Here is a 19,202-nt window from a genome sequence, read left to right on the forward strand (position 1 = left end):
GCAGGGCTACATAGTGAGACCACATCTCAATCTTAAAAACTAAGATAAAAATAGATATTGTTTACAGTATAACTTCCAAGAAAAAAAATCGGAGTAACCAAATACTCCCAGAAAGCTTGAAGAAGGCAATAGAGCTGAGAAGAGCACAGAAATGTTTTTAGTTCACCTGTATTTGCCTGCTGCACTTGTCCATTTCTTCCATCTTTCTTCCCCTCTTGAAGCTGAAGGAAAAGCAGTGTTTCATAGAGTTCAGGCATCTTGCCTATCTGGTGGGATCTGGGACTACGAGTTTGCAGGACAAGGCTGGAGCAATGGAAAGGATGCAGACACTGCCTGAGATGTCAACAGCAGAGCAGAGACCTATCCATCTTGCTCTGTTCCTCTAGTCTCAAGTTTCCCTATCAGTGCTTCCCATGGGCCAAAGTAGCCAGCCAGCAGCCAAAGGAACCTAGGAACAAAGCCCTTAAAAATGGGTGGAATGGCTTCTGAGAATGGTCAACATGATAGCCTGTGTGTGCGATAGCATATTTGTTAAATTTAATTCAAATGCATATACATTTCTGATTATAGAAAGTAATCATAACGGAATAGAAAAGGGATTGAAAAGAAACTTTAGAAGATGGTGGAAAAAGAAGAGATGAGATAAATGTCTAAAATTCAGTCATATGAAGTACATAATTATGTGTTCACTTGACATACTAGTTTTTCATACTTTTTTCTTTTCAATTAATTTTATTACTTTTGTATAGTTGTACAAGGCATGCTTTTTAAGAGTGTTTTAGATACTTTAAAGTGGAAACTTTATTACTTTAAAGAAATAATGTAAGAATAGAGAACAGAATCAGACCCTATTGGCTCACACCTATAATCCTAGCTACTCAGAAGTGAGAGATCTGAGGTTCGGGGTTCAAAGCCAACTCTGGGCAGCAAAAATAAATGAGACTCTTATGTCCAATTAATCACCAAAAAAGTCAGAGGTGCAGCTGTGGCTTCAGTTAGAGAGCTAGCCTTGAGCACGAAAACTCAGAAAGAGCATCTAGGCCATGAGTTCAAGTCCAGAACCAGCACACCACACACACACACACACACACACACACACACACACACACACACACACACACACACACACACACACAAGAACAAAGCCAGGAATGGTAGTGTAAGTCTGTAATCCTAACACTTTTGAGTCTGAGAATTGTATTTGAGACAATAAAACAAACAAACATGAAAAGAATGGAAAATAAAAGAATTATTTGGAATATCTGAGTGGGATGATTGAAAGAAAAAGAACTTATCTGGTCATAGCTCTTTCACACTTTTTAAACAAGTGCTTAAATAAATTTAGAGTCAGGCTAAATACAATTCAATCTTTTTAAAGAATAGTATAAGCATGTTTCTATGTGACTCTTCTTCCAAACTATGACTTTTTAACAACTGAATCATATTATATTAGAATACTGTAATTTATTTTATCATTGCTCAGATAAGTGATCATTGGATAAGGCTATTAACAATATGAAAAACACATTATTCAATGTTTTCTTTTTAGTGTTTGGGTCATATGAGACAAAGTTCTAATGAAATTAGACAACAGAAAACCTGAAGATACATTTAATCTGAAAATGAACAGAGGTTGAATAATTAGAAATGTAATCATTTCTACTTAGTTTTTTTTTCATTTTTTGTGCTGTCACAATCAATAAAGCAATAGTAAATGAAACACATTATTTATAGTGCTTTAGATTTCTCTTTATGCTATGAAACATATTGTCTAGAAACAATTTCACTTCTTTTTGTGAAAAATTACAATCTCTCTATACAGCCTGACTGGCCTAAAACTGAGGATCTTTCTGCCTCAACCTCAAAAGTGCTGAAATTTCAGGGGTAACTCGCCATAACAGCTCTTTCATTCTTTTTTATTGCCAGTTAATGACCTGCACTGTCCTAAAGCATAATCCTGTTATAACTATTTCTACAGGAAGACAAGGTCCTGAGGAGGCCAATACTTGCAATTAGGGTGCAAACAAACGCTTCAAGATTATACCCAACTTCATACGCAAATGACATATTCATAGGCCAAGGTTCATGAGTATTATTAGCATGAAACTCTACATGACTCCTGTATCTGCCCCTGTCCCTTCCTATTTTTCACTGGCCTCCCCCAATGGCCTGGAGAAGGCAAAGAATTAGAAATGAAGTACAGTCACTTTACTGCTCTTTGGCTGACTTGATCTTTTCCTCAAGTCTCCTCTCCTTCTTGGCCATCCCGATGAGACTCACCAACCTCAAATGGAAATGCAACTTGTGTTAGTAATGGTACACCAAAGAGCAGAGTGCAATTCCCAAGTAAGAACTCTAGGCACAATAATTCCCCATACAGTACATGCTGCCAACACCTGCGAGAAGAAACTCTGGCCTCTCACACTCTGCTTTATATGATTTGACCACTTGAAAGTGAAGTCTAGAGCCAGTTTTCAAATTGCAGCCAGTGAATGATGGAGATATAGACTAGCTTCATAGCACAGAAGTGTAAGTAACCCTACACGAAACCAACAATTGTAACAATCTTAGATTTCCAAATCCTTACTTGTTCTCAATTCACATGCCTCCTCTACCAAGAAGCCTGCCTTGTGCTTGTCTCTAACTTTGTCTCATCAAATTGGAATATAATTGTTCACTGAAATATGTTAGACTACAGTCTTTCTTGGCATAGTTTGTAGATTCATTAGCTTTGCAACCCCAGAGCACAATATTTTGCCTGATATGTAACTGGAACTCAATGATATCTCTGTCCAATTAATAGACAGCGTCTCCCAGATAGAGATGCCAGGCATTATTGAATGTGATAGGTCCTTAATTAAGAACCAGAAATTTTAATTTTCTGCTTCAAAAAAATGAAAAAGAAAATAGTTCAGCAAGATGCTGTAATCCTAGCCATTCAGGAGGCTGAGATCAAAGCCAGCCAGACCAGAAAAGTCCATGAGACTTGACCTTGGCTCAAGCAGTAGTTACAGGCTTGAGCAAAAAAAGCCAAGCAGAGCACAAGGCCCTCAGTTCAAGCCCCAGTACTGGTACACACACACACACACACACACACACACACACACACACACACACACACACACACACACACACACACACAATCTTCCAACATCAAGAAAACTGGCAAATTAAGGCTTTCATTTCTCTGCCTTACCAGACGGGGGTGTGAGATGCTTGTCAGTCTCATCTAAAGTGAATTCCTTTCACATTCCTCTCTGGACCTCCTGGATTTCAAACTCTTTACTAGTGGTGGTGGCTATTGAATTGGATTTTCCTGGAATATTTATGTTTATATGCCCCGACCTGCAGGGTAGTCAACTAGAGCTCGAGGAGGAGTAGACCTGAATGAGAGACAAACCAGACACAAGGAGGGAGACCAAGACAGTATTCTGATCAAGGTCTCAAACTTTGTTTTTACACAGCTGCTTATATATGCTTTAGTGAGAAGGCAGTTAACGCAAGTGCACTGCCTAGTAACTTTCATCATGTGCTTGAGTCAGGTTTGGGACGTCAGAGAGGGTCAGGCTGCTCTACCAAACAGGATATTAGTCAAGTTCTTTCTGCCAGACAAGATATCACGGTTGAGCCATCGTGGGAGGGATAGAACAGATAGTATTTTCAATCAAAGTTTTACAGTTAACAGCTATTTGGTTCCCGGCATTTATCATTAATTATAATAATGGTCTCAGCTCTGATGGTGAAAATGAATTTTACAATGGAAAGATTTTTTAATTGGTTGTTTTCACTGGAAATGAGTAAAGAGTAAGCTTTTTGCTCATGTGTACTTCTAGTTGGTATAATTTATGCCCATATTGTGTGGCCTGAAACAATAAACATGTACTGCCACATACTTTCCAAGGGTCAGATGTAAGTGGCTGATTCTGCCTCAGGATCTATCCCTCTCATAAAGCTTCAGTGGAGTTGTCTGCAGGCTTACATCTTCTAAAGGCATGTGTGGCGTTAGAGGATCTAACCTCTCATTCCTAGAAAAGTAGGACTGGTTGGTTGCTGACAAGTCTTCAGTTTCTTCCTTTGTAGAATTTTTTAGATTGCTTAAATATCTGGCACAATATGGCAGTCTCCATTCACAAACCAGTATCCAAGGCTCTACTGTGCTTTTGTGTCCTAACTTCAAATACCTCCCACTGTTGTTTCTACCATATTTTAATTGTTAGGAGCCATTTATTAAGTTCAACTCTCAGAGACACTGAATTGAATTCTATTGAAAGAAATAGCAAAGAATTTATGTAAGCCCATAAGTTTTTTTTCAAACCACCACAGTGAATTCTCATATAAATAATGCAACATCTTTAAGTAGACTCCAGACTAGATATGCCTAGTGCATCTGAGTCTGTTTTCCCTTTAACTTAAATTAAGGCAATTAAATTTTGGAAAGATGTTTGGGGGAAGTATGTCAGGGGCTTATGCCTTTAATCCTAACTACTCAATAGATTGCAAGCTGAAGTTCAAAGCCAGCCTGCTCAGGAAAGTGTGAGATTCATAACTCCACGGAACCACCAACAACAAAAAACTAGAAGTGGAAGTGTGACCCAAATGGTAGAGCTCCAACCCTGGGGATAAAAAAAAAAAAAACTAAGAGACAGTATCCAGGCCCTGAGTTTAGGCCCTAGGACTAGCACCTAAACTGTAAAGATGACATATATTGAAGAAGGTATGTACTGCCAATGCTAATCCCTAATCTGCTTTCCTTTCTCTCAGGTCCAAGAGAAAAACAATCCCTGACATTTACATCTGCAACCTGGCCGTGGCTGATTTGGTTCACATCATTGGGATGCCTTTTCTTATTCACCAGTGGGCTCGAGGAGGAGAGTGGGTATTTGGGGGGCCTCTTTGCACCATCATCACATCCCTGGATACCTGCAACCAGTTTGCCTGCAGTGCCATCATGACTGTTATGAGTGTGGATAGGTAAGTGAAGACACTTGAGAGTATCTTAACATAGGGCAGAGTCACCAAGATCCCTCCGATGAAGCCATAGTAGTGTTGGTTTATAAGAGCAAAGTTCTCTTGCTTCATTACAAGGTTGATTTTTTTTTAATTTTTAACCACATCTTTATTACTACATTATTATCACAAAGGCACCTAACTTTACATATATTTTCCAAATTCAAAAAGATCAAGTGAACCCAAAGTATTTACACTCTGTAAGGTGGTCTTGCTGTTTTGCAGCACTGATAATCAAACCCAAACCTTCATTCATGCAAGGCAAATAAATGTTCTACCACATTCCTTCAGTAGGGTGGGTTTCAGTACCTGGGGTATCACTAGAGAGGAATAAAGCAAAAACATATGACAATTTTATGTGATGAATTTGGGGCCAAACAATATATGGATCCAATGTATAGCATTTCGTGTTTATTTAGCAATAAACATTATTTTTCAATATGCATTAGATATGACTGCCAGACTATAGACCCAATACCTATACTCCAGAGATCCCAGGCTGGGGGAAACAGATTTTAGAAAGCCATTGGACTCAGCCATTTATGACTCATGTGAACACTGACAAATTTCTTACACTCTGTAAGAATTCATTTAAAAAATTAAGATTGCATGTACCATTTTGGTTTAAATATAACTAGTGACCAAATTTATTTTCAGAGAACTATTAAGCTAAAAACTCAAAAGCTTACGTTAGAAATTGAGAAGTGATTATGTTCAGGGTTGGTTTTTAGGAGCACTTTTTTCAACATTCACAGAGTTTCATTCTTTGGTCTGAGTTTTATTTGCAGTTCACTGAAAGATCAAAGTTCACAAAATCCTGAAATATTAAAAACCAAAATGAATGAATGAATGAATGAATGAATGAATATCTGGAAGGAGGTGCTGAATTTCTTTTGGCTCATCAGGAGTTATTTCCAGGTGGGCTCTTGGATATGAGGAAGTAACAAAAGTTCTTCAGATGAATTAAACAAAGGAATGGCAAAATCATATGGACCATTCATTCTGATTAAAATGACCAGGGATGGAAATTTTTCACATATTTTTCTCTCTGGCTTTTCAATAAAAGAATTCTCAAAGTACAGAATGTGCTATATTTTTAACTTAATGTAATGGTTAGCTCAGTGAAAGCCAGCCACTGCTGACTATGTCTGGAGGGAAAAAACTAATCACAACAAAGAAAAGTTTCTCAGCACAAAAGAGCCCTCAAAACAGGTCCTAAATTACAAGCCTTAACAATAGTAATCTCATTCTTCAAAAGAATCAAACCTGTTAATGGTGGGTACTATGAACCAGCAAGAATACTTAATGAAGAGAGGGGATATTTGTCTTACTATAAACTTTACACCACAAATAAACTGATTACCTTAGAACAGACTAACTCCATAACTCCTGCTGTTAGATGTGTGTGTGTTCATAATGTGTCCTATAAGCCTGAATAGCATATTCCATATTCTTTGTTTTGAGGGGTTTATATGTATAATATATTATCATATATATATCATACATATAACACTAAAATGTCACCCTTCTGTTAAGACAGTCAAGCCCTTTCACTCTCTTGGTTCATACTCTATAAAGTCAGGCAGCAAGAGATAATGTTCTGGCATTTCTTACAATTCTCACTCTATCAAATTTATACAGGTTCAACCAAATTGAACCTCTTTTATTGTCGGGGTAATGTATAGAAGGGTTATAGTTACATTCGTCAGGTAGTAGGTGCATTTCTTCTCACACATTGACACCCTTCTCATGTTTTGTCCCAGTTTTTCTCCCTCCACCCCCTTCCAATCATCTTGCTTTCCCCCTTCCCTTTCCTATTTCAAATAAACATATAACAAATACAGTATCCCAGGTAACAAAGTCAGATACAGTAGTAATATGAGATTAACCAAAGGGGAATTGAACCTTTTGTAAGATAAATGGGGTTTCCTTTGTAAGACCAGAACCAAATGGCAATGCCATCATTAGGCCTTATTTATGTATTTCAGACACTGTTACAATTTAATAGATCATCCATTTCAAGTCTTCCTGATGTCTTTTATGTTCATTTCTCTGATTAGTAATAACTACAAATATGTAAGAAAATATGAATGTGGATCTCTACCTCAAGTGTAATCTGAAATAGTTGAAAACATCCAAAATATCTGCTTTCAGATAAAAAACACTTGTGGGCTACTTTTGAAAATAAATTCTCTAAAACATCAAAAGTCAATATAGAGAAGCCAGAATTCCCTATTCCTTCCTTTCTTCATACATTCATCAAGCAAAGGGACCACATATTAGAGATTTCTAGATGGAGGAGGAGGATGTGGCTCTGAAAATATAACCAATGACCCATTCTCCTTTCCTTCCACCGTGGTAAACACAGCACTGTGAGGTCACATGAGCGAATCAGATGTCTTTTTCCTGGTGAAACATTCTAGGAAGGAGAAGCAGAGTTCTGATTTTCATTGGCAGCCATGAGTCCCCTTGCATGGAGTAGGCTGCTGGAGAAGGCTTCCAGAAGGAAGGGTAAGAGAAAGTGATCTTAGGAAGTTTTACCTGAGAGGCAGGTAGAACCGTGTGCTCCTGGCCCTGAAGGGGGAATAACTTGAAGAACTTGAATATCCTCCAAAGGCCCTTACGTTAAAGGCCTGGTTTCCATAATGGTGTCACAGGAGGATGGTGGAACCTGGAACCTGTAGCAGGTAGAAGCTAGTGGGAGGTTTTTAAGTCACTGAGGACACGCCCTTGACAGTGGCATACAACTTTGGTTCTTTCCTCTCCCTTCTACCTTCAGGTCAAGAGGTAAGCAGTTTTGTCTTGCCACACCCACCACTCCACACACACCTCCAAATGGGACCCATCAATCATGGACCAGACCTTCAGAAACCATAAGCCCTAATAAATGTCTTCACATTCTAAGTTGATTATTTGGGGATTTTCTTTATGCTGGTCCTGGCACTTGAGCTCAGGGTATAGGCGCTGTCCCTCAGTTGTTGGTTTGGTTTGGTTTTTATTTTCCTCTAGGGCAGAACTCTACCAGCTGAGCAACTTTTGACTCTTTTGGTAATTTACTGGAGAGAAGAGCCTTACAGTTTTTCTTGCTGGGACTGACTTCAAACTTAGATCTTAGCCTCCTGATTACAAATTTGAACCACCAGCACCCAGCTTAGGCAATAAGTAACAAAATTAATGAATGAATCCAAGAGCAAGTCTGACACAAGTTCCAGGCTGTGTGGCAGGCAAGGCCAGGTACAGAAAGCCCTTACGGTTCATGGTAAGAATTCAATGTTTTACCTGAAAAGCATGGCAAACCATAGAAGGGTTTTGTTGATTTTTTTTTAACTTGAGGAGAAATGTGATCAGGTAAGATCCACTCATAGATAACATGACTCCATCACTCTTTAATTCTAGTCAAAAGGGTGACTGAGCTGCAGGGAAATCACTGTATCTTCTATTTCCTCAGCAGAGAAGGGCTCTGCGCCATAATTATGGTGATGCACAAACAAATTGTGCGTAGAAGGAGAGGCTGATATCTCTCCCTACATGCCACAGGGATTCTTAAATAAGTGGAAAATTTCCTGACCCTTGCACAAAAGAGGAAGACCAAGAATTTTTTCTTTCTTTTTTATGAGTCTTCATTAGTAGCCCTGCAAAAACTCAGGAAAACTCTGATCAACCAAACCATTTTTTTTTTGCCAGTCCTGGGCTTGGGCTCAGGGCATGAGCACTGTCCTTGGGTTTTCTCAAGGGTAGAACTGTACCACTTGAGCCTCAGCACCACTTCTAGCTTTTTTCTATGTATGTGGTACCGAGCAATCAAACCTTGGTCTTCGTGCATGCTAGGCAAGCACTCAACCACTAGGCCAAACTCCCGGCCCCAAAACATTTTTTTACATGTGTTTAATTCCAACTAATACTACTTTCAACTACACACCCCACCCCCAGCCTAGCAAAACCGCTTTCTCAGACAGCCTTCTTTCTGAAGGCAGCTTTCCTCTTCATTCTTCGGCTTTCAGTTAGCTCTTTAAAAAAAAATCTTTGATTTGCTGAAGGCCAAATATATGTCATGCTTTCAATTCTGGTTAATGGAAGAGAAGGAAAGAAAAAGGAAACCCCCACCCCACTGAAATTAGCTCCATTTCCTCTCTCCAGTCCCTAATCTCTAGGCCAGAATCCCTGAGTAATCTGTGTGGTCTATGCCAATCATATTGTTCATCTACCCTGAGTATTCTGTGAACTGAACTTTCAAGACCCTGGGGGAGGGGCATAGTATAAAACTAGACTCCTACTGGGGGATTTCCCCTATCATCCCCTATACCTTCCTTCTTACTGCCTCTGTGTCACTAATAACTACCAAGGATGATACTCACCAGACACTAGATTAAGTATGAACTGTACAACTTTCCGGGGGTCAAGGGCTCAGGAGAGGGAAAAGAAAAAGACCGGGAGAAAACCAGGGACGAGGTGACACTGTTCAAAAAGAAATGTTCTCAATACCTGACTTATGTAACTGTACTCCCTCTGTACATCATCTTTACAATTAAAATGAAAAAGAAAAATGGAAACATGGCAGTGCAGAATCGTGCCACATTCAATGTGCCTGTGGAATCAGCAGCTGTTTCGATGAGTGGTTTATTCAGTCTTGCAAGGTGAAGAGTTGTTTTCTCTTGGGTATCAGCAAGCTCTTAAGAAATATAACTTTCTTTTGCCATGATAGAGGTGTGCTTTGGAGAAGAATAATAATACTAATAATTTACTCTTGTCATGAACCTTTCATCCTTGGAGCTCAGTGCTTTTATTGATTGTTCGCAAGCCCTTCTTAACTGGCTTTGCAGGTACTTGGCTCTCGTCCAACCATTTCGACTGACAACTTGGAGAACCAGGTACAAGACCATCCGCATCAATTTGAGCCTTTGGGCAGCTTCCTTTCTGCTGGCATTGCCTGTCTGGATCTACTCAAAAGTCATCAAATTTAAAGACGGCATCGAGAGTTGTGCTTTTGATTTAACATCCCCTGATGATGTACTCCGGTAAGTTGTTAACAACTTAAGAAAAATAGAGTTGCATGAAGTTGTGAAGTACTTCATCCTTCCTGTCAACACATGAGCAGCCTCAGAGAGGGTCCTTGGGGAAATCCTCTTCTCACCAGTCTTCCTGCTTGGAGTTTTTTCGTTAACACACTCCCGGTGATGGTATGATTTGAAGGACAGAGTGACCTTGAGGAACGCTCATGAATTTAACCATGTAACCTCAGTGTGCACAGAGATTTAAATATGGGTGGAGAGACCCCTGACAGCATGGCCCCATGGCAGGAGAATAATTTCCCAAAGGAGGTGGAATATTAACCAGACGTAAGCTTTATCATTGTGTAATTGTAGTTGGCCTCAATTGTGTTCCCCATAAAGTCCTAACCCACTAGTGTATCTGTGAATGTGACTATTTGCAAAGAAGATCCTTACAAATATAATCAGGCTAAGTTGAGGACATATTAGATTAGAGTGGTCACTGAGACTAATGTCTGCTCTCCTGATGATGTATTCACGAGCCAAGGAACACTAAGGATTGACAAGGATACAAGAAATCAGGGGAGAAGAAAAAGTTGAGTCTCTTTCAACTCCAACAGGAACCAGCCCTGCCAACAACTTCAGAATACATTTCTGGGTGTTTTAAGCCAGAAATTAGAAACTGAAACTAGCACAGAAAGTCAACTGCTGATGGTTCATGCCTATAATCCTAACTACTCAGGATGCTGAGATCTGAGAATCGTGATTCGAAGCCAGTCCGGGCAGGAAAGGCTTGTATCTCCAATTAACCAGTAGAAAACCAGAAGTGACTGTTAGATCAAAGTAGTAAGGACACTTCTCTTGAGCAAAAATTGCTCAGGGATAGCGTCCAGACTCTGAAGTTCAAGAACCACAACAAGAAAGAAGAAAGAAAGAAAGAAAGAAAGAAGGAAAGAAAGAAAGAAAGAAAGAGAGAGAGAGAGAGAGAGAGAGAGAAAGAAAGAAAGAAAGAAAGAAAGAAAGAAAGAAAGAAAGAAAGAAGGAAAGAAAGAAGGAAAGAAAAAAAGAAGGAAAGGGAAAGAGAAAGAAAGAGGAGGGGAGGGAGGGAGGAAGAGAGGAAAGGAAGAAAGAAAGGAAAAGAAGCTAGTACTGTAATTCTTATATTTTCAAATTTATAAAAGAAAAAAAGAGAAAATGTTTCTACTTAAAATTTGGAACAGAGCATCAGAATCTAACCTTTTTAGCACCTCCTCAGGCTAGTTTTTTATATTCATATATATATATATATATATATATATATATTACTCAAGTCAGTCTTGCAAAGTGCTTTCTTTTCCCACTCTCACTTGACAAGTAAAAAGGCATTTATTAACATTTCATGAGAGAATGTCTTAGTTTGTGCTGCTGTAATAAAGAGTCACACCAGTTAATTCCTAAACAGCAGAAATTCATTTTTTACTCTGCTGGAATTCCATGATCAAGCTGTAAATAAGGTCAGTTTCTAAAGAAGGGTCTCTTCTGGATTATAGACTGCCAACCTCTCCTTTTATACTTACATGGTGAGGGAGAACGAGACAGGAAGCAAATACCAGACTATCAAAGGCTCCAAGCTACCTAAAAGGAAAATCTATTTATATACTCAGTACTCAGCCTTGGGCCAAGCTTTGGCCTGAGTCAAAGGAACAAAAGATTAGCCACTCATAGCAACAGCTGCTCTTCTTCTGTTTTTCATCCATTATCAAAGGACATTCTGAATGAGGATGCAACCTCTGTCATTCCTACTAGTCTCAAGTTGTTCAGATCAACTGAGACAGATGTTACCTGCTGCACCTGGTGTCTCCCTGGTCCCAGGGGCATGCTCTGTGCCATGCTCACTCATTCAAAATCAGGGCCTGTCTCCCTTCACCAAAGCTAGGGGGACCCCTCTAGGAAGGATAATGCCTGACATCTGTGCAGGAATGGGATTGGCATAGCTGACGGTTCTCCCTGGAAAACACTTAGGTAAGACTGATTTAACAACAGGCCCTCCCCGAGGTCTGCTAAACAGTTATCTGGAGCCTTGGCTATCAGCAAAGCCTCTGGAATCCAAACACTTATCTAGCTTCCAATGCTGCCACATACAAACTGGGTAGACTTACACAAGACACTTAATCCTGCTGTGCTTCATCTGTCTCTTCTTTCACATTAGAACACTAAGGGCATTGTGCTAATGGGATTGCACAGATTCAGTGGGCCAATTCAAAGCTCTTAGACCACTCCCAACTTTACAATCAATGCTATGTTGTTATAATTATCAACAGCACAAAAGGTAATGATGATAATAGGTAGTCCCTGTTTTTCAGTCAAGATAGTTGAATGATTAGAGAAGAATCAAGCATCATTGTCCATAGATAATGAAAAGTGGGACTTCTCATAAGGTAAGCACCCAAGAATTCTCCAAGAATTTTTATACTATGCCTTAAAAACTCAAGACTCATGATTCATGAACAATAAATGCCTATATCTGTTGCAACTAATATAACAATGGTATCCTTTCTGTGTGTGTATGTGTGTGTGTGTGTCTCTCTCTCTGTCTGTGCCTCTCTCTTATTCCACAGGTATACCCTTTATTTGACAATAACAACTTTCTTTTTGCCCTTACCCTTAATTTTAGTGTGTTATATTTTAATTTTATGTTACACTTGGGAGATGTACCAGCAGAATAAGGATGCTAAATGGTAAGTGTATGTCTTGTTTTGCTTTACTTGTTAAAAGAACAATTCAGACATCCCAAAAGATCTACAACAGAAACTTTAGCATCAATCACTTAAAAGAAGGAGTGAGGGGCATTACTAAAAATCTAAAGAAGTCATGGCTAAAATAAGATCTCTTAAAAGAGGAACATGAGGATATCTCAGTGATTGATGCTAAAATCATTGATGTATTTGTTTTATAAAAATACAATCGTAACTTAAAATTGCCAGGCACTGCACAACTCCTGCCTATGATTCAAGAGGCCAAGGTCTGGACGATCACATAGTTCAAGGCCAGCCTGGACAGAAAAGTTCATTAGACTCCATCTGAAAAACAGTAAAGTAGTAGAGCACCAGCCTAGGAAGTAAAATGCCCTGAGTTCAAATCTCATTACCACAAAATAGAATAATATACAGTTTGCATTGATAATGCTAATTCTATGCATGTTTATACATCTGAGATGTTTTGTGTGGCCTTTTTGTTTTTGTATTTTAATTTTTTATTAGAGAAGAAGTATTTCATTAGTATTTAATTAGAAGCAAAGGGTCTTGTTCAGAATAAAGGAAGATTAATTAGGAATTAATAAGACTAGAGGTATCTAATGAAAATAAACTTTGGAAGAACCTTTAAAACTACATAGCTTTCAAATGCCATAAGTAAATATAAATTATTGAAAGTGTGCATACCAAGATATTCAAATGAGTATTGAATAATTATATAAAACATTAAGCAACAATTGTTATTAAATTATATGCATGGAATAAAATTTTGTATTTCTTCCAGAAAGACAAGATTCCTGGGTTTGCATGAACATTAAATGTGATACTGGGGATTTATTTAAGTAAATATGAATAATGTAACACATTCATCAACATTTATGACAATCCTAAAAAACAAAATTTGAAGCCTATTGCTTCATAACTTTATTGACTTGCTTAATTTTTTAAAAATTTTAGAGGTTTTGCATTTAAAGGGTAATATATTCAGAATTGGAAAATAAAATATCCAAAGTTATAGAAAGAAAGTTTTCTAAATGTTTCACTTGATACTGAATTAGTGAGAGGGAGGAACTACAATCACATGGAAATTAAAGATAAAGGTAGCTAGAAAGACTGCTTGAGTTCTCATAAAGTCATTAGGCAAATCAAATAATACTAATACTCCTAATACTTTTCTCATAAATGCTACCAATGTCTTAGTAAACAAAGTCTACACTCTTCACTTAGGCCTCAAAAGCAAACAGATAAAGAATATCTGTGCCTACTCTATCAAATTCAGAGTTGTTCTCTTAAAATGATCTTCAACTCCCAGACTTTTAAAGTATAGCATCTAAGTCTTATTTATTAAAATCTAAACATGATATGATGTGATACAATTTTTCCATATTTTTTGTAATTAATAGAAGGGTTACATTATATTCACCAGATCAAAGGTGCATAACTTCACATACATTGATACCCTTTCTCATGTCTTGGTCCCCATTTCCCTCCCCCAACCCCCACCCCTCACCTTGTTTCCCCCCTTCCCTTTCCAATTTCAGATAACTAAATACAATGAGTGATAGTTGTCCTTAATGTTATCTCTCATCTCTTTTGCTGTTCCTTGGTTATCTCATACAGTATTTCACCTTGTTATCTGATATATTGTATATATGCATATTTAGATGTGATACAATTTTTATGAATTTTGAAATCTTTTGTATGTTAGAATAATTTTTAAATTACAGAAAAGTAAATATGCCTTTCTCCCATTTCACCATCATTTACATCTTATATTATCATGATATATGTATTAAAGCAAAGAAAATAGTCATCATGTATTACTATTAACTAAGCTCCATCTTTCACTGGACTTCACTGCTTTTCCATTAAAGTCATCTTTCTATTCCAAGATTCAATGCAGGTGACACATTGCATTGAATGATCATGTTTCTCCAGTCTCCTCTGGTCTGTGGCTGTGCCTTCTACTTTCTGCGTTTTGCGTGCCCTTGATAGTTTTAAAATAGAATTGGCCTCATTCCATGCTTTTTTATAATACAATTATCATGTTTGGTCTGTAGTTAGGTATTTGTGAGACAACTTCCCATAACAAACATCAGGTATTCCATGTCGGCCATGTAATGTTAGCCTTGACCACTTGGTTAAAGTAGTATGTCAGGTTTCTACACTATTTACCTCTTTATTCCTAGGAGTAAATATGGCCCAACCTCCTCAAGGGAATAATTGGGAAAGGGTGTGCCAACATATCTATAAACAATGTTATTTTACTTAAGCAAATATTCACATGGCTATGTGCTCAACTGCACTTACTTCAAAGGCAGAGTTATAATTCAATGCTACTCATTTTGGGTTTTCAAGAAATAATTCAGCTTTGGAACTTTGAGAAGTTTAGAACAGGAATGAAAAAGTGCCTTTGCCCAGGACTCTGAAATTGGAGTATAAAAGTAGGCTTCCAATTTCACTACAGAGCCACTATGAATTTTTATTTTAACTACATAAATGATGAAATGGATGGCCTGGATCAGGAGGCACCATATTCATAAACCAATTTGTTGAAGGGTTACTCCTTTGGGCAACGGCTTAAAGAGAATAAAAACTCTGATTTTAAAGCAGTGAATTTGAAATATCTACTTTACAGCCACTTTAGGCTGTTCAGAGGTCTAGGAAACGCATTGTCCTGTGATTCCTGTGGTAGTCCATGCTGTGTCTCTGTGTGGCAGTTACAACCCGGGCATTCCAAAGCAGAGAGTGATGAAGCTGACAAAGATGGTGCTGGTGCTGGTGGCGGTCTTCGTCCTCAGTGCTGCGCCCTATCATGTGCTTCAGCTGGTGAACTTGCAGCTGCGGCAACCCACGCTGGCCTTCTACGTGAGCTATTGCCTCTCCATCTGTCTCAGCTACGCCAGCAGCAGCGCTAACCCTTTTCTCTACATCCTACTGAGTGGAAATTTCCGGAAACGTCTGCCTCAAGTACAGAGAGTGACTGAGATGAAATCAGCAATATGGAAGACATCCTGAAATGAAGCTTTCAGAAAAGCATACTCATTCCCACTTCCTTCCCTGCGGCTCGTCTATGATCACCATAGGATTGCAAGGATAGATGAAAACTCCTTGCTGCACCCATTGTTGCCTATTTGTGATTCGCCGCAGGGTAAGGCGGTGTCATCCATGGTAAGAAGGAGCCATCCTTCAAATGCAATGTGTTTGCTATGCGAAGACTTCAGAATGACAAGAAATGTTAGTCTATATCATGTAGATAAAAATAGGAAAGTCTAAGATACATAACTAAGGTCTGCAGTTGTGTGTGTTATTTCACATGTTCGAAACTGATCACTGATAGAAATGCTCACTCGGGACTGGTGATGTGGCTCCTTGGTAAAATCCTTGACTAGAAAGTATGAGGACACGAGTTCAAATATCAACCCTTCCCAGTGGGGTAAAAATCCATCAACTCCATAGTCACTGAGGAATCTGTCCTTGCCCTCCACACTGGGACCTCATTTTACAGCCCCCCCCCCCCCCGGGAGGGCTCCGGGGAAGGAACCATCTCACAAGGAGATTTGAAATTTGGCCATTTATATCTATAAAAAAATCTCAATTTCTTAGGGACCAATCTAATATCTTCATTGGCGAGTTTCACCTTTCAGAAGGTAAGCCCCTCTATTTACCCTTTCACAATCCGATTACAAGTAGCAAATATAGGAGATAAATACTAAGGCTCAAAATATTATGAAAAGATTTAAAAGCTACACAACTAGCCAAGGACTGGACTGAAGTCAGCTCTACCTGTTCATCTTCTCTGGTGCACCATTTTAACAGCCTGTACTTCAAATGGAGAGAGACAGTGACAGTGTTTCTCTTGCTTTCTCCTATAGACCCAAAGAACTAAAATACGAAAAAAAATGTGAGTTTCTAGTATATATGCATATATATTATTTAAAATGTAGCTTTGTTCTTGTGCCTACTTATTGTAGAAACCAGTTTTCCCATTTTCATAACTGTGTCTCACTTCAAGACAGTAATGCAACAATTCTTTTAGATGATTAATATATGTTCATTCGAGTTACAAATGTTATTCACTTTCAAACTCATGGATATTTATTATATGTCCTTGTTCCTCCTTTGGCTAATATAAAACATGTTGTTTGATGCAGCCTGGAAAGGAAAATGCTTTTAAAGCTTGTGTTCTCAACAAAGGCAAATATTACTCTTTTGCGTATGGATGAAATCTGTAAGCCCACCTCCTTTGTCTAAAAATACAAACTTGTTCATTCCGTGACTATTTGGAATTGATTTTTAGCCTAACCCCCCTTTTTTAGATTAAAAAGACTTACAGAGATCAGCTCTTTAACTACTCTGAGCCCCATTTTTATATCTCGTTTGTATTTGAACTAACCTAAACACAAGAATTTGAATTCTGTGTTTGGCTAAAGGCCTTTCAGGTACTATTTTGGAGTGAGCAGTTGCTGAATGTTTTTCTGGGTGGATAGTCACATAAGCAAACATACAGAGTACACACCAACAAGGACCACATCTGTGGATTTGAACTCCACAGCTGGAGAGCTGCACACAGAGGCCATGTGCCCATCTCTCCTCCTGGAAAGCTGGGCTGTGACTTTGATTTTAGGGATTTCCACTCTCACTTTTCTAAGGTGCAACAGTCTGGATTCAGTGAATTACCCTGATATCCAATAACCAAACAAAGCAGGTCAGACACACATGCTGTCATTTAGTAACTGTTTAATTCCATTATCCTTTCTAGTGCAAAAAAATACTATCTTCAAAGCCAATAAGACATTTTTCTAATAGTATGTCTGATAGCCCTAAACTAATTCAAAATCAAAATTGGTCAATGACTTACTCTAATTTATATTTATTAAAAGTTGCAAAGGAGCTTTAGCATGTAATCAAAGTCAAACATAAAAAGAGTGACTTTTAAATTCAATGTTGTGCCTTTATATAGCTTTCTATAGCTTTCTATGCATAAGCACATTTAGATGTAAGCTTACAGAGGTGGTTTGACAGATTACCTGTGTCTTATTTTTTGTATGTCACATTTATACATGTACTCTCCTATAAAATTAATAATGATTCATTGTAATTACAGTTACTACTTGAGGTTTTGGTTATTAAAAACATAATTGTATCTCTCCTCTGTGCTTGTCCAACTACAGCTGTTTCATTTAAACTCTGTTCATTAACTAATATCAATCAATGAGTAAAAAATGCTTTATATCAATATGCTCCTGCCTTGCAACTCCTACTTGTAAGATTTCCTTATACAAATACTTTATATGTTTGCAGTACAGTTTCTCTTGAACCACTTCTAATGCTTTAAGAATCAGTAAAATGCAGCCACACATGGACAATGGCTTGATAGCACTCTTCTACCATATTGCTAGAAATCTAGCCCTTGTATTGTTTTTACAACCCCAGAAATTACTGCCTTTCATGGGTAATAATGTCAAAAGGTAATGGAACTTTGCATGTAAAGATTAAATATTGCAGATGAGGAGTAATGGAACTTTGCATGTAAAGATTAAATATTGCAGATGAGGAGAAACATACACCAAACCGATGAGATACCTTTTTAAGGTTGGCCAGTATATGTCCACATCTTAGGATGGTTGAGATCTCAGAATTGCAGTTCAAAGATAGCCTGGGAAAAAATATCCATGTGACTCTTACTGCCCATTAATGAACAAAAAAGTCAAAAGTAAAGATTTGGCTCTAAAACCTTGAGCAAAGAAAGCCAAGCAAGAGCACAGAGCCCTGAATTCAAGCCCTACTACTGAGGAGGGGAGGAGAGGGAAGGGGAGGGGAGGGGAAAGGAGGGAAGGGGAGGGGAGGAGAGGGGAAGGGAAGGGAGAAAAGGAGAGGAGAGGAAAGGGGAGGGGAGGGGGGGAGGAGAAGGGAGAAGAGGGGAGGGAGGAGGAGAGGGGAAGGGAGGGAGGTGGGCAGGAGAGGGGGAGGAGGAAGGGGGGAGTGGTAGGAAGGAAAGAAAGGAAAGAAAAAATAGAAATTATAGTTTTCATCTGTGGTCTTTATACCTTCTGAGCTGGGGAATACCTATTTTATGTTGTGTAGCAACCTATAATCATCAGATAGCAGTTCTGGGTAACTAAATGGTCTAAAACAAGCCCTGGTACCCATCATGAGCACAGAGACTTTTAGGACTTCTCTTTGCCAGGCAATCCATACCTTCTGATTTTGTCTCTGCTCCCATTTGTGGAAGGGTATGCAGGAGACAGGAGCAGATAAGCCCTTTATGACTCCTTCTTCATGTAACTTTACACCCACATCAGAAGAGAAAGCTGCTCTGGCTTTTCAGTTTTCACTTCCTGGTTCTCATGTAGGAGTCTGGTCCTTTTAGAAATTATTCATTTTAAATTCTCTGTCTACTTACATTTCCTGCCTCACAGACACATAGTGAAGGAACAACTAGCGTCCAACCCAGAGTCATTTTCACCCAACC

At 38.5% G+C, this 19,202-nt stretch overlaps 1 protein-coding gene across 1 annotated transcript in view; it reads left to right on the forward strand.

The window, feature by feature from the left end:
- The window catches only part of Mchr2 (melanin concentrating hormone receptor 2), a 17,643-nt gene extending 1,688 nt beyond the window's left edge, over positions 1-15,955 (forward strand). Inside the window, exons 2-5 of the mRNA XM_090337698.1 lie at positions 4,762-4,971; positions 9,828-10,022; positions 12,593-12,712; positions 15,448-15,955. Of these exons, the coding sequence (XP_090193824.1) occupies positions 4,762-4,971; positions 9,828-10,022; positions 12,593-12,712; positions 15,448-15,745 (823 nt within the window). The 3' untranslated portion in view covers positions 15,746-15,955. The remainder of the gene's footprint in view (positions 1-4,761; positions 4,972-9,827; positions 10,023-12,592; positions 12,713-15,447) is intronic.
- The last annotated feature ends 3,247 nt before the right edge of the window (positions 15,956-19,202 follow it).

Source organism: Megascapheus bottae, chromosome 8 (assembly GCF_031878675.1).
Source record: "Megascapheus bottae isolate mThoBot1 chromosome 8, mThoBot2.hap1, whole genome shotgun sequence".
Classification (NCBI taxonomy): Eukaryota; Metazoa; Chordata; class Mammalia; order Rodentia; family Geomyidae; genus Megascapheus; species Megascapheus bottae.